Source organism: Monodelphis domestica, chromosome 7, assembly GCF_027887165.1.
Source record: "Monodelphis domestica isolate mMonDom1 chromosome 7, mMonDom1.pri, whole genome shotgun sequence".
Classification (NCBI taxonomy): Eukaryota; Metazoa; Chordata; class Mammalia; order Didelphimorphia; family Didelphidae; genus Monodelphis; species Monodelphis domestica.
Genome location: NC_077233.1, coordinates 90,032,797 through 90,048,335, shown reverse-complemented (window position 1 = coordinate 90,048,335; position 15,539 = coordinate 90,032,797). Strand labels below are relative to the sequence as shown.

The window sequence follows — 15,539 nt, the reverse complement described above, 5'->3', positions numbered from 1 at the left end:
TGCTGGGCTTGTACCCCAAAGAGATCATAAGGAAAAAGACTTGTACAAGAATATTCATAGCTGCGCTCTTTGTGGTGGCAAAAAATTGGAAAATGAGGGGATGCCCTTCAATTGGGGAATTGTTGAACAAATTGTGGTATATGTTAGTGATGGAATATTATTGTACTCAAAGGAATGTGAACTGAAGGAATTCCATGTGAACTGGAACGACCTCCAGGAATTGATGCAGAGTGAAAGGTGCAGAACCAGGAGAACATTGTACACAGAGACTGATACACTGTGGCACAATCAAATGCAATGGACTTCTCTACCAGCAGCAATGCAATGATCCAGGCAATTCTGAGGGACTTATGAGAAAGAACCCTATCCACATCCAAAGGGAGAACTGTGGGAGCAGAAACACAGAAGAAGGACAACTGCCTGATTACATGGGTCAATGGGGATATGATTGGGGATGTAGATTCTAAGCAATCGCCCTATTATTAGTGCAAATATTAATATGGAAATAGATCTTGATCAATGACACATGTAAAACCCAGTGGAACTACTCATTGGCTATGGAAGGGTGGAGGGAGGAGAGGAGGGAAAGGACGTGAATCATGTTACCATGGAAAAAAAATTCTAAATTAATTAATTAATTAAATAAAAATTTTCAAAAAAAAAAAAAAGAAATAGCCCAGGACCCAGAGCCCAAGAACCCTGACCACTGGCTCCTAAATACATCATTAAATACAACAACAAATAAATCTTAATTTTCCGTCTTAGTATCAGTTATAAGACAGAAGAGTAGCAAGGGCAGGCAACTGAGATTAAGCTACTTGTCTGGGGGTTACATAGCTAGGAAGTATCTGAGGCCACATTTGAACCTGGAGCCTCTTGATTCCAGTCCTGGTTCTCTATCTACTGTGCTACCTAGCTGCCCTCTGAATATGTCATTAAAGGGAGCATTTTCTACAAAAAAAAAAAAAAAGAGGAGCCAGCCATCTTTGCCACTACCAACACCAAATCATTGATCAACTGCTCATGATAGGCAGGTGATCTCAATAACCTGGCCTGGGCCACTGGTTCATAGCCATCATCAGTGGAGGCAACTCTGGTGGAGATGAGACTTAGAACCTTTATCTGCACATAGTCCAGATATTGAGGACCTTGAAAAGGTCCCCCCCCCCCCCCCGACATAGTCCATGGCACTGACAAATGGCTCAATATCGGAAATGGTGAGAGTCTTATCATTGGAAATGTTCTTAAAGAAGATACGTTGCCATCTGCTGTGGTGCTACATCCTAGGAATTATGGGAACCTATCTGCCTTGCAGCTGAAATTCCCTTTACACGGCTCTCCCTATTAGTATGTGAATTCCTTGAGACTAGAGACTGTCTCCTTTTCCATTTGTATCATTAGTACTTACAACAGTGCTTTGCACAGAATAAATGCTTGATACTTTTTCATTCACTCATCCTAGATCTCTTCCTTCTTTCCATATTTTTATATTCAATGATCTAACTCCCTCCATATCATGCTGTGTTCTTTGCTATATATACCCTCTAGTACTGGGATCTTCTTCTTGAGTAGCAACATTTTGGAGCAGAAGGATCAAAATACTTCTTGTTCCTCACCTTTCCCTAAAACCCTCTCCTTTCTGACACCTCTCAGCAACTTTTTTTTTTTTTAAACCCTTACCTTACGTGTTGATACCAACACACAGTACTGAAGAGTGGTAAGGGCTAGGCGATGGGGATTAAGTGACTTGCTTAGGGTCATACAGGTAGCAAGTGTCTGAGGTCAAATTTGAACCCAGAACCTCTTGTGTCTAGGCCTGGCTTTCAATATACTGAGCCACCTAGCTGCCCCAGCAACTCTATCTTTGAAGTATATCACGAGTAGATGTTTTTTGGATTCATTGGGCCACTTCTTCCTCTTGAAGTCCAGTGCTTGTCTCACTGTTGTTCCCTCCACACCTCAAAACACTTCTTCCTCTTTCTCTCCTCTTTTGTTTTGGGCTCCAAGAAAGAGGTAGGCCTTTCTCCATGCCAAGGCCAATGGCACTCCTTATTCATCTGTCCTTGATCTCCTTCCTTCTCCTTTCCTCCAGCAGCTTGCCTCCTTCAATCATCTCCTTTTTCTCATTTTCAATCTCTGTCTATTTGCTCCTATTGCCTATAAACATGCCTTTGGATCCTTTATCCTTGAAAAACTTTTACTTAGCTCTGATGTTCCTTCAAACTATGGTTCTGTAGCTCTTCTTCCTTTCATAGCTAATAGTCTAGAAAAACTCCCCAACAACCATCTACCCCCCAAAAAGAATCAGAAAGATAAGGGGGGGAAACCACCTAGATAGAAACCCAAGAACAGAAACTATAGAGGGGAAGGAAAGGAGAGAATATTAAACAAGAACTGTTGGAAAACTGGAAATCAGTTCAGTAGAAAAGAGACTTAGACCAGCATCTTATGTACCACAATGACCTCCAAATGGAGAAGACCTGAATGTAAAGGTCACACGATAATAAGTCAGAGGAGAATGGGAAGAGGTATCTTTAAGATCTCTAGTTGGGAGTGGGGGGAGTTTATGGCCAAACAAGGGATAAAAGATATTCGAAATACATAAAAGACCACTAAAATTTCAGAATGCTTCATGTTGCCATCGTATCTGGAATTGCTTACTTAAATGAGAAAAATTAAAAGGCTTCTACACAAACAAAATCAATTTAGTTAAAATGAAAAGCTGTCATTTGGGGAAAATATTTTTGCATTAAATATTATTTTTTAAATAGAATGGCCAAGATGAATGGGCAACTGACACAAATAGTTAACACCAACAGCAGGGATTCTTAACTTTTTTTTTGTATCATGGTCCCCTTTGGTAAAACTTGTGGATCTCTTCTCAGAACAATGTTTTTAAAGGCATAAAATAAAGTACACAGGCTTATCAAGGAAGGCAATTTCAGTTATTAATTTTTTTTAAATTTCATGAACTCAATCACATACCCAAAAGAAACCACATTATCTCAATAGATGCAGAAAAAATGTTCAACAAAATACAATACCTATTCTTTATAAAAACATTAGAAAACATTGGAGTAAAAGGAGCTTTCCTTAAAATAAAAAGGGGCATCTAGGGGACAGCTGGGTAGCTCAGTGGATTGAGAGCCAGGCCTAGAGACGGGAGGTCCTAGGTTCAAATCTGACCTCAGACACTTCCCAGATGTGTGACCCTGGACAAGTCACTTAATCTTCATTGCCTAGCCCTTACCATTCTTCTGCCTTGGAGCCAATAACACAGTATTGATTCCAAGATAGAAGGTAAGGGTTTAAAAAAAAAAAGGCATCTATCTAAAATCATCAGCAAGCATTATCTGTAATGGGGATAAACTAGAATCCTTTCCTCTAAGATCATGGTGAAGTAAGGATGCCTATATCACTACTACTATTTAATATTATATCAGAAATTCTAGCAATAATAATAAGAGCAGGAAAAATTTGAAGGAATTAAGAATAAGCAATAGGGAAACAAAAACATCACTCTGCTGATGATATAAAAAGAGAACTCCAGAGAATCAACAAAAAACCCAATAAGAACAATTAACAACTTCATCAAAGTTACAGGACTCAAAAAAAGCCCATATAAACCATCACCACTTCTATTTATCACAAAATTCATCATCAAGAGATAGAAAAGAAAATTCCATTTAAATAACTATAGACAAAAAAAAATTCCTAGGAGCATACTTACTTACCAAAAGAAACCCAGCAACTATATAAACACAATTACAAAATATTTTTCACATAAATAAAGCCAGACCTAAACAATCGGAAAAATATTAATTGCTCATGGATAGGCTGAGTCAATATAATAAAAATTACAATCCTACCTAAAATAATTTAACTATGAATATATCCCTATATTCATACATACAAATTAAACTATCCAAAAAATATTTCCTATAACTAGAAAAAATAATAACAAGATTCATCTGGAAGAACAAAAGATAAAAAATATCAAGGGAATTAATGGGGGGAAAAAGAAGGAAGGAGGCCTAGCCATATCAGATCTCAAACTATACTACAAAATGGTATCATCAAAGCAATGGCTTAGCAATGACTAAGAAATAAGAATAGTGGGGGCAGATGGGTAGCTCAGTGGATTGAGAGTCAGGCCTAGAGATGGGAGATCCTGGGTTCAAATCTGGTCTCAGACAGTTCCCAGCTGTGTGACCCTGGGCAAGTCACTTAAACCCCATTGCCTAGCCTTTACCACTCTTCTGCCTTGGAACCAATACACAGTATTGATTCCAAGATGGAAGGTAAGGGTTTAAAAAAAAAAAGAAATAAAAGTAGTGGATCAAGGGAATAGGTTAGGAAATCAATCCACAGTAATTAATGACCTTAATGACCTAGTGTTTGATAAACTCAAAGATCTAAGCAATCAGGGGAAGAATTTGACAAAAATTAGTTATAAACCAACATTTCACATCATAAACCAAGATAAAGTCAAAATGGATACTTGATCTAGAAATAAAGAGGGCTACCATAAAGAGATTAGAGGAGCATGGAAAAGTTTACCTTATCAGACTTATGGTTAAGGGAAGAATTCATCCACCCCACCCCCATTTCCCCATTCTAGTTCTAAATATGTTCCCATAAGAATAAGATGAGAGAGAAAACAAAGGTCTAAATATAGGCAGAGGAGATAAAACTATCCCTATTTGCTAGTGACCTGGTAGTTTTACCTAGGTAACCCCCAGAGAATCAGAAAGTTGTTTTTTGGGTGTTTTTTTTTAATGCAAATTTAAGGGTCCAAAATGACAGGACTGATCTGTGGACAAGCAAAGGTAGAAGATAGACAGCCATCTGGATGGCTTAAAGACAGCAAAATATCAAATTTGGGACTTGGGAGACTGAAATGGAGGCTTCTGAACTATCCTTGAAGTCATTGTTCTCTGTGTGTGTTGTGCTCATTTAAGTTCTTGCTGTTACTACTACTGACCTTGGCGATGAGTCCTCATCCATTTTTCTAATGGCAGCACTCCCTCCTAGGGATTACTTTGGGATCCTTCTTGTTTTCCATGGAGCTCAATGCCCAAGTGTTTGCCTTTCTCCTTCACCTCTAGATGTGTCCCTAGCTCTTCTACCACCTGGGGCGGATTCCACTTTATAGGATAGATGCTCTCATCATCTGCATGGTGTGTGGAACTCCCTCTGCTTCACTGTCCTGGAGGGCACTGGAATACGTGTGTAAAGCTTCACAGTCACTTTTCCTGACACTCCGATAGAAATGGTGTGCACTTTAGTCTTTGAGCGTGGCCACTGAAGCTGATCCAGGAGCTTCTTTGTTAGCCATTTTCAGCCAGGGACAAGATATATTTCTGGTGGCTATCATCTGGGTCTTTCCTCATCTTGGCCAGGATATGGCCTAGGAGTTTCCCATTCTCACCCTCAGCAACACAGGAGAGATAAGCCCATAAGTCATGGCAGAAATGGTATTCCAGCTGATAGTTTTCTGGAAGTGAAGCTGGTTAGGGATGCACATTGATCAAGATTGACTTCAATGGTGGAGAGTAAAAAAGAGACACCAAGTGTCAGCCCTTGGACCACCAGCCTATAGTATGGAGAGACACTGAGATTTAGTAGAGTGAAAAAGAGAGATGGGCTAGGGTGGGAATAGCAAGAGAGAAGTTCATGGGAGTGAAGGTAAGAATCATGGAGAAGGGGAACCTAAGCACAGTGGACAGAGAGCTAGGCCTGAGAAGGGAGGACCTGTGTTCAAATCTGACCTTGGACACTGCCTCGATGGGTGACCTGGGCAAATCATTTAACCCAAATTATCTAGCCCTTTCTCTTCTCAATTCCAAGATAGAAGATCAAAGTTTAAAAGAATAAAACAAAAGAATCATGAAAAGAGATGAGGAAATCCTCTCTTTGACCAAAAGATATCTGGTATGGCATCCATAATTGGGAGTGGTCAGCTCCTTCCGGGCTTGGACCCTCTCCCTCAACAAATAAATGGAGACAATCATAGGATACAAAATAAAATAGAAATGATCAGCATGTGTATATAGTAATAACAAAATCCAGAAGAACATGATAGAAAGGGAAGTCTTGTTTAAAACAACTACAGAAAAACACAAGCTATCTAGAAGTCAATCTCCCAAGGTACAATTAACAGTTATTTTAGATACAATTACAAAACACTCCCCAAAGAAATAAAGAATGACTTAAATAAATAATTGGAAGATTATTCAGTGCTAATGGCTAATGTAATAAAATTCATGCCAACGTAATAAAAATGATACTCCATAAATGATTTACAGGGCTAAGATTTTATCAATTATACTTCCATGGGAATACTTTACAGAGCTAAAAATATACAGAATATCGTATAACATAAAAATAAGAGAAAAATTTATTTTGAAGAACACAAGATCTAGAATTTCAAGGGAATAATGAAATGCAAGAATAAAGGGGCAACAGTATTATATTTTAAAAATATCTATTGTATTAAAAAGTTTTATTGTATCATAAAACAGGAATCACTGAAATTATTTGGTACTGAATACAAATAGAAAAGCAAATCTGTAAAACTGACTCAATAAAGAAGAATCAGAAATAATTTAACACAATGCTCAATAAATCCAGACACATAAATTACTTGGGAGGAGAACCCTATACTTGAGCAAGGAATGCTAGGAAAACTAGAAAGCTATCTACCTAAAATTAGGTTTATGCCAGTAACCTATACTGTATACCCCAATAAATTAAAAATGAATATGCAGTCTGAATATTCAAAGTGATGCCACTTACTTCCTAGCTGAATGACTCTGGGCAAATCACTTAACCTCAATTGCCTATCAATTGCCTCTCTTTTGCCTTGGAAGCAATACTTAGTATTGATTCCAAGATGGAAGGTGAAAGTAAAAAAAAAAAAGTAATGCCCCACCCCTACCTACCCCCTCCCCCAAAAGAAAAAGGAAGAAAAGAAAGAATCCAATCAAGTGCACTTTTTAGAGCTAAGTGCAGAGGGAGAGAGTTCTTTAGTAAACAAAGATTAGAAATGATCACAAATGACAAAATGACTTCCAACTGTATGAAACATAAAGTTTTGGCATGAACAAAATCAATGCAACTATGAAAAGAAGAGAAATGGGATTATGGGATTAAGACAGAAAACTTTACATCAAATATTTCTGATAAGGGTCTGAGATCCAAAGTATCTAGGAAACTAATAAAAATACACAAGCCATTTCCTACTGGATAAGTCAAAAGATAGGAACAAAAAATTCTCAAAAGAATCAGAAAGTCTTAAAACTGTAAAATACTGTTTAAATTATTAATAAGAGAAATGCAAATTAAAACAAATCTGAAGTTTCACTTTATACCCAGCAAGTGAAAGATTACAAAAATAGGAATAGTCAATGTTGAATAGGATGTATAAAGAAAGGGATGTTGATGTACTACTAGTAGAGCTAACCATTCTGGGAAGTAATTTGGAAATTATGTTAATAAAGTGACTAGAGATCCTATTGCTAAGGTTATACATACCCTAAGAGGTCAAGGATAAAAAGAAAGGCCCACTATACATCAAAATAATTACAGCAACATTTTTTTTTTGTAACAAAGATTGGAAACAAAGTAGATGTCTATCAATTTTTAAACAAATTCTTGCTCATGAATGTGAAGGAATATTATTGTGTTGATCTCATCTGCCTTGATGTATCCAGTTACCAGCTCCCAATAAGCCCCAAATCTAAATGGCCAGTTTTATTTGATTTCTTAAATCCTGTGCCATTAATTGTCTACTGGATCTCCAACTAGATGGTCCATAATCAGCTCATATTAAACACATACAACTATAAACTCATTATCTACTCATTTAAACTTAATTTTCTTATAAAAGTTTCTATTTCTGTTGATGGAACTATTATACTTCCCAGTGGTCCTGGTTTGCTGAATTGGAGGCACCTTTCCGTTCACTCTGATATTGTGAATTTCAAAAGTCTCCATCTTGGTCTAGCACCCAAAAATTGTGCACCCCCACACTACACGGGCATGTGCTAGTCAATGACAAATCTGAAATAACTAACTGCCCACCTGGGCTGTCCTAAGCCAAGCTAGAGCCAACCATTGGCACTTGTGAGGCACAGGAAGTGAGGTAGGGAACAGCCTCTGGAATTCGCTCACTTCCTGTGGAGAAAGCGAGACCGGAGTTGGTGTTAGAAGCTTGGACAGGGAGGACGCCCGCAGACAGCTTTACTTCAGATCGGTCACGTGAGTTAAGGACTGATTCTTTCCACCTTGGCCCTTTGGGCCTAAAACTCCCCCTGCCTTGGTCAGAGGTTGAGTAGCCCCTCTTCCCTTTTCTCCTCTCTCCTTCTCTCCCTCTCCTTTCCCTACTCCCAGTGTGATTAAACCTCCATAAACTCCATTCTGACTTGAGTGTTTCATTTTAGGAATTTCATAAGTAAATTCCTTGGCGGCCATTGTTCAATATTACAACAATCTTAAAAAGGTGAAATTTTCACAATTACAATATCAAATCGTTTGCTGATTCCATCTCTACAACATCTCTAACATCTATTCCCTTCTCTCCAGAGACGTGCCACTACCCTAAATCAGGCCACATTATCTCTTGCAGGGACTACTGAAATAACCTCCCATTTTGTCTCCCTGCTTTTAGGTCTCTCCCTAGTCATTCCAAGGTAATTTCTTTAAGGTTCAGGTTGAATAAGGTTGAACAGATGCCCCTCCCTATTCAGAAACTTTCAGTGCATTAGGATAAGCAGAGAATTGGGATACTGGGAAAAAATGTTTGTAGCAAATATCTTTGATAAGGGTTTGTTATCAAGGATATATAAACAAAATATATGTGCGTATATGAATATATTGCCAAAAGCCATTCCTCAATAGATAAATGATCAAAGGATATGAACAAGCAATTCTTAAAACAACAGCAAACTAGGGGCAGTAAAGTGGCACAGCGAATAGAGAGGCAGACCTGGAGTTGGGAAGACCTGAGTTCAGATCTAGCTTCAGATACTTCCTGTGTGCTCTTGAGCAAGTCACTTAACCCTATTTGCCTAGTCTATGCCCATTTGCCTTGGAGTTACAAGAAGAGAAAGTAAGAGTCTTAAAAAGAGAGAGAGGAAGAAATGGGCATGTTTAGTATGGAGAAGAAAAAGCTTTAGGGCTATGCATGAATCATCTTTGAGGATATGAGGGGCTCTTGTATGAGAAAGGGATTGGATGTAATCTCTTTGAGAGCCAAACTAACCCTAGAAAGTAGAAGCTGAAGAAAATGAAGTTGGGCGTGAAAGAAGGAGAAGCTTGCTAAAAAGGAACGTTCATCCCAAAGCGTAGTATTGTGCTATTCCAGGAAACAAAGACTGATGACTCCCTGTCTGATGTGCTCTAAAGGGGATGCTTGCCTTGGTTCTAGGGTCATCTAGACACAAAGCCTGGAATGGGAGGCACATACAACCAACTAGCCCCCAGACTAATTGCCCTTCCTTAAGGGTTGTAGTCTATTTTTCCAAGTCCGTCTTCCCAAAAGAGCGAATGCTGACATGGGAGCTAGCAGCACTCAGTTTTAGTCTTGGTTCTGTCCTTGGCTTGTATGATTTTTAAGAAAGTTCCATCTTGGAGCAGCTAGGTAATTCAGCGGATAGAACGCCATGACCTGTATTTGGGAAGACCTGGGTTCAAATCTGGCCTCAGATATGTCCTAGTTGTATGACTGTGGGCAATTTGCTTAACCTTAGTATTGATTCTAACACAGAAGGTAAGGGTTTAAAAGAAGAGAAAAAAGAAAATAAAGTCCCATCTCTGGGTCTTCATTTCACAGGATCATAGACTTAGAACTCTCAGAGAGCTCTCTCTACCTATCACCTATGATACTTTAATCCCTTCATTTACTGGAGGAACATGAGGGAAGGAAGTGTTTTGTTTTTTTTATAAGTGCTTAACCTTTCATCTTGGAACCAATTCTATGTATTGGTTCCAAGGCAGAAGAGTGATAAGGGCTAGGCAATGGGGGTCAAGTGACTTGCCCAGGGTCACACAGCTGGGAAGTGTCTGAGGCCACACTTGAACCCAGGACCTCCCATCTCTAGGCCTGACTTTCTATCCAATGAGCTACCCAGCTGCCCTCTTGACCAGAAAGGTAAAGGTACAGGTAGGACCTGACAAAGCTGGGATTTCAGCTCAGGTCTTTGGATAATAAAGCCAGTGCTATCCACTTACTCCCAAGGCATTTCCCACAACCCTTCAGCCTTCCCTCCCAGCAGTCCTACCCCGCAATGCCACAGACCACCATGATAGCCATACCACGTTGGTGTCCCTTTCCAAGGCAGGCTCCAGGCTGAGTTCACGGGGACCACAACAGTCCAGGCGGATCAGGGCCCGGCATCGATAATGACAAGTAAACTTGCAGTCTGGGGAGAGGAGGGAAAGCTGGTTGAGTGAAGGAGCCTGCCGGCCTTTTCTCACCTCTCCAAACCCATTACTGGCCCCAATCCTGGGAGCCAGCATGCTCACATGGCTCTCTAGGGCCCCCTGGTGGACCCACTGGGAGAGCACACCTTCCCAGAAGTCTGGGGGGAGAAGGGAGGCTTGCCTGCCAGGTACCCATGGCCACCATCCCCTCCTTCTGGCCCTTCAAACTTGGCAGCTCCTGCCCATCCTGGGGCCCCGAGGCTTCTGGGCTCTCTTAACCCTGTTACACTGAACCAAGGCAGAAGAGGAATGCTGACGGGTGGGCTCCCCTCTGGATTCCTATAGTCCCAGGCCAGGGGGGAGCTTGAACATGCCAGGGTGATCCTCTAAGGCTCCCCAAACCTCAACACACTTCCACATCCATTCACAGGCCTGGCGGAGTTGTCTGTCAGAGCAATAAGCACTCACACGCTCCTGCTGCCTGGGATGTCTAATCCAAAGCTGCCCCGACCTAGAAAACACTGCAAAAGTCTCCATACAGTCACAGGCACAGACATCTCCCTACATGGTACTTGGAAGCCTCCCACAGCTCCACGTTCCTCCTCCTCCGACCACCACCACCCTCAAGTGTACCCAAACTCCCTTCACACGTCCTAGTGACCTATCTCAGAGCCCTGTGGATGCATTAGAGCAGGGCTCCCCAAGCTTTGTACAGAGGGGGCCAATTCATTGTCCCTCAGACCGTTGGAGGGCCAGGCTATAAAAAAACTATGAACCAATCTGTATACGCTGTCTGGGATAGTGGAGGCTGCAGCGCTGGCTGGGATGGGCCTGTCACACCTTGCACAGGCCCATCACCGCCACCACTATACTGGGCAGCAGTATACACAGGGTGGAATCCCCTCCCCCAGATTGCTACTCATCAAGCTGAGTCTTCCATTGTGCAGCCACAAAATCCTTTGCGTGGCGCCTCGATCTCCTTCAGTTACTCTCAGAACAAGGCGCCACACAGAGGATTATGTCACCGGAAGTAGTACTGTATGTGAGTGACACTGAGCTTTGTGATGCCCCCACATATAGTGCTTCTCTCACCGATCACGAAAGAGGTGCCCCTTCTGGAAGTGCGGTGGGGGCTGGATACGTGGCCGCAGGGGGCCACAGGTGGCCCACAGGCCATAGTTTGGGGACCCCTGCATTAAAGCCTCCAGCTGATAGAATGACAGCACTGGGACATGGTCAGGCAGTACAGTGGATGAAGTACCTCGCGCGGACTCAGGAAGACTTCTTTTACTGAATTCAAATCTGGCCTTGGATACTTCCTAGCTGGTGACCCTGGGCAAGTCATTTCATTGTGCTGGCCTCCATTTCCTCATCTGTAAAATGAGCCGGAGAAGGAAATGGTCGACCATTGGGTTCTTTGCCAAGAAAATGCTGAATGGGGCCACAAAGGATTGAATACATCTGAGGGCGCACACAGCCATCGATACACATAAGCTGGCCCATGTTGCTATTTAGACATGCTATACTGTTGCGCACACAAGGATATACAACGTAAAGACGTGTGGTGTGGTTGGTGTCACATACATTGATACTTTGACTCTGTCTCTTGATTCATCCACCCCCGTGATTCTGGTCTCCCCCCACCCCCCACTAGTAACGCAGGGATGCCGATTTAATATTTGGATTGTCCCACAACTATTCCCCATTCTTGTTTCAGGGCTAACTCATCTCTTTTTATGTCCAATGGCTATTTCTCATGCTCAAGGCAGAAACCCTTACCTTCTATCTTAGAATAGATAGGTTCCAAGGCAGAAGAGTGGTGAAGGCAAGGTAATTGAGGTAAAGTGACTTGCCCAGGGTCACTGAGCTAGTGTGTCCAAGGCCAGATTTGTTTTGGTTTGTTTTTTATTAAAAACAGAAATAAAAAAACTTCTGTTTTTTAATCAATACTCAGTATTGGTTCCAAGGCAGAAGAGTGGTAAGGGCTAGGCAATGGGGGTTAAGTGACTTGCCCAGGGTCACACAGCTAGGAAGTATCTGAGATCAGATTTGATTTTTTGTTTTAAAATTTTTTTTTTTGTTTTAATTTTTTTAAAAAGTACCTTCTGTCTTGGAATCAATGCTAAGTATTGGTTCCAAGGCAGAAGAGTGGTAAGGACTAGGCAATTAGAATTAAGTGACTTGCCCAGGGTCACAAAGCTAGTTAGAAGTTGAGACCTGATTTGAACCCAGGACTTCTTATCTCTAGGTCTGGCTCTCTATCCACTGAGTAACTTAGCCTCTGAGGCATTATTAATAACTTATTGCTCTATAGGTCACTGTATGATTCTTTGCAGAGTGCAATCTCTCATAGTCATCATCATCAAAATGGGGGTAGTTAAAATGATGGTTTGCTAAAAGCACTGCCACAATTTCCAACTGTGATCCATATTCCTACCCCATTCTGACCTCAACATCTGCCAGCACATTAGCAGCATCTGTCCAAGATCTGACCAGAGAGACCGATGGACCTGCTCCGAAGGCTGCCTGCCAGGCAGAGACACCTGGTGGCACCATGGAGGCAGCCCCTGGGGTCTGGGGACCTCTGGGGGTCCTTGAGACCACTTTCATAAGAATACAAAGACATTTTAATTTCAAATATGGTAAATAGCAACAGATATATTTCAAATAACAAAGCTCTTCGGGGCAGGGGGGGGGGGGACTCAATAATTTTTAAGAAGGTAAAGGGAGCCTGAGGCCCAAAAGTTTGAGAAAGGCTGCTCTAAGTGAATAGAGTGCTGGACTTAGAATCAGGAAGATCTGAGTTCAAATTCTGACTTTGCCACTTGGCTGTATGACCCTGGCTTCTTAAGTCACTTAACCTGTGTCTAAGTTTCCACATTGGTACAATAGTATAGTTTTGGTAAGCTACTTCCCAGGGCTGTTAGGAGAATCTAGTGAGGGTCAGCTAGATGGCTCAGTGGATAGGGAGCCAGACCTGGAGATAAGAGGTCCTGAGTGCAAATCTAGTCTTAGACACTTTCCAGTTGGGTGACCCTGGGCAAGTCATTTAACCCTGATTGTCTAGCCCTTACTGCTTTTCTGTCTTAGATTCAATACTTACTATTGATTCTAAGGCAGAAGGTAAAAAATTTTTTAAATATCCAATGAGATCATGTATAGAAAGAGCTCTATAGACTTTAAGATGAAATATGGGGGGCAGCTGGGTAGTTCAGTGGATTGAGAGTCAGGCCTAGAGATGGGAGGTCCTAGGTTCAAATCTGGGCTCAGATACTTCCTCGCTGTGTGACCCTGGGTAAGTCACTTCACCCCCACTGCCTAGCCCTTACTGCTCTTCTGCCTTAGAACCAATATACACTACTGATTCTAAGACAGAAGGTCGGGGTTAAAAAAAAGATGAAATATAAATGTCAGCCACAAAAAATGATGGCGAGTTTCATTTTTGTTTTTCTATCCCCAGCATTTAGCATAGTGGCAGACATACAGTAGGTGCTTAATAAAGAATGTCACGGTCTGGCCAATGTATTTGTCCAACCACACTGCTTTTCCATAGCGCAGAGTTAGTGAAATCTCTTTCACATTATTGTAGATTTCACTGAGGAGGCGGCTTTTTAGAAAAATAGTTTTCTTCATGGACAATATCTTTGGCAAATAGACAAATCTGGAGAACCTGGATATAAACAGAATCTTTTTATTGGATGATTATTAGAATTATTAGTTATCAGAACATCTGTGGCAAAAAGAAAACTTCAGTCTTAAAAAACATACACATTTTTTGAACAATGAATTTAGGATGTCGGAAGAGTTGATCAATTATATAAAGAAAAATGCTGAAACGACTAACTAAGCAATAAGCTCATGACTTTCTCCTTCTTATGCAGCAGTGACAAGCATCGTAGGGGAGCTATGCAATGGGAAACTGAGGAGTATTAATGCCACATCCCATCTATCTTACCCACCATAGGAGGCACCTTCTTTGATCAGAGCCATTCAAGATGCATTAAAAATGTCCCCCAAACCACAGATGATGGGAACTTACACATTTGCTAAGTCTCTCAAGCCACAAGCCCGTACAACTATCATCTTCTGTAGAAAGTCACCTACAAAAGCCTTCCTGTCCCCTCTTCTCAGGTTTTCTTGAAGACACTGTCGATCCGAGCTCTTAAGAAAGGCGGTATTAGAATGAGAAAGTAAACGTATTGTCTAGTAATTGCTGAAGCCATCTTAGTCTCTTTTGGGAGGGGGGGGGGAGAAAGAGAGTAGGGGTGGGAAACACCATTTAATCTTTTTGGATCTTCTTGGAACCTTCCCTCTTTGAGATACTTTGAAAAAATCCCAAATACATTTCAAACGATTTCCTCAAGCAGTATTCCTTATGTAGTTGGTTAACTGCTCATCTTAAATTCATCATTTAAAAATATTCATTTTTAAAATTGAGTAACAATGCTTTTAAAACTGAAATGTATCTTATTTTTTAGGTCAGCATTTTTTCCTTCCCTTTTCCTGCCCCACTCCCCACTGAGGAAGCAAGAAAAACAAAAGCCATTATAAACACACATAGTCAAGCAAAACAAATTCCCACATTGACTATGTCCATCATTATTCTTCTGTTACTATGTGTGGCCACTGAACTCAGCCTTATCAGCTCTCTATCTGGACTACTTCAATAGACTCCAGTTTGGTATCCCTGTCTCTCATTCCTCCTCTCTCTTACCTCCCCACCCCTCAAAAGGAACCCAGCTGATCTCACCGCTGGGTTCTAATCATGACTGTCCATTCAATTCATCATAGTTGGGAAGAGGAGTGTTTAAAAGAATAAAACAGAATCAGTTCTCCAGAAGTTTACATCCTATTGAAGATGTATAATATGTAATCATTGGATCTTATCCCAAGCTCTTTATAGACTCATTTTCTCAACTGCATTCCATTTTTTTTTTTTGGAATTACTCAAAGTCTTTGTCTTCTTCTTCCTATGTAATATGCAAACGAGCCTGGACTCTAAACAAGTACTGTTCTGGATAGCAAAGAAATTCAGTGTGCAGGAGGTAATTTCTAGCCTCCTTATTTTACATCAGTTAGATTTCATTAAGAAATGTTGATAAAATGGAAGTATG

At 41.0% G+C, this 15,539-nt stretch overlaps 1 protein-coding gene across 1 annotated transcript in view; it reads right to left on the bottom strand.

Annotated features, from left to right (window-relative positions):
• The window catches only part of RASSF1 (Ras association domain family member 1), a 35,771-nt gene that overhangs the window by 16,220 nt on the left and 4,012 nt on the right, over positions 1–15,539 (bottom strand). The window contains exon 2 of the mRNA XM_007499905.2: positions 10,318–10,424. Within this exon, the coding sequence (XP_007499967.1) occupies positions 10,318–10,424 (107 nt within the window). The remainder of the gene's footprint in view (positions 1–10,317; positions 10,425–15,539) is intronic.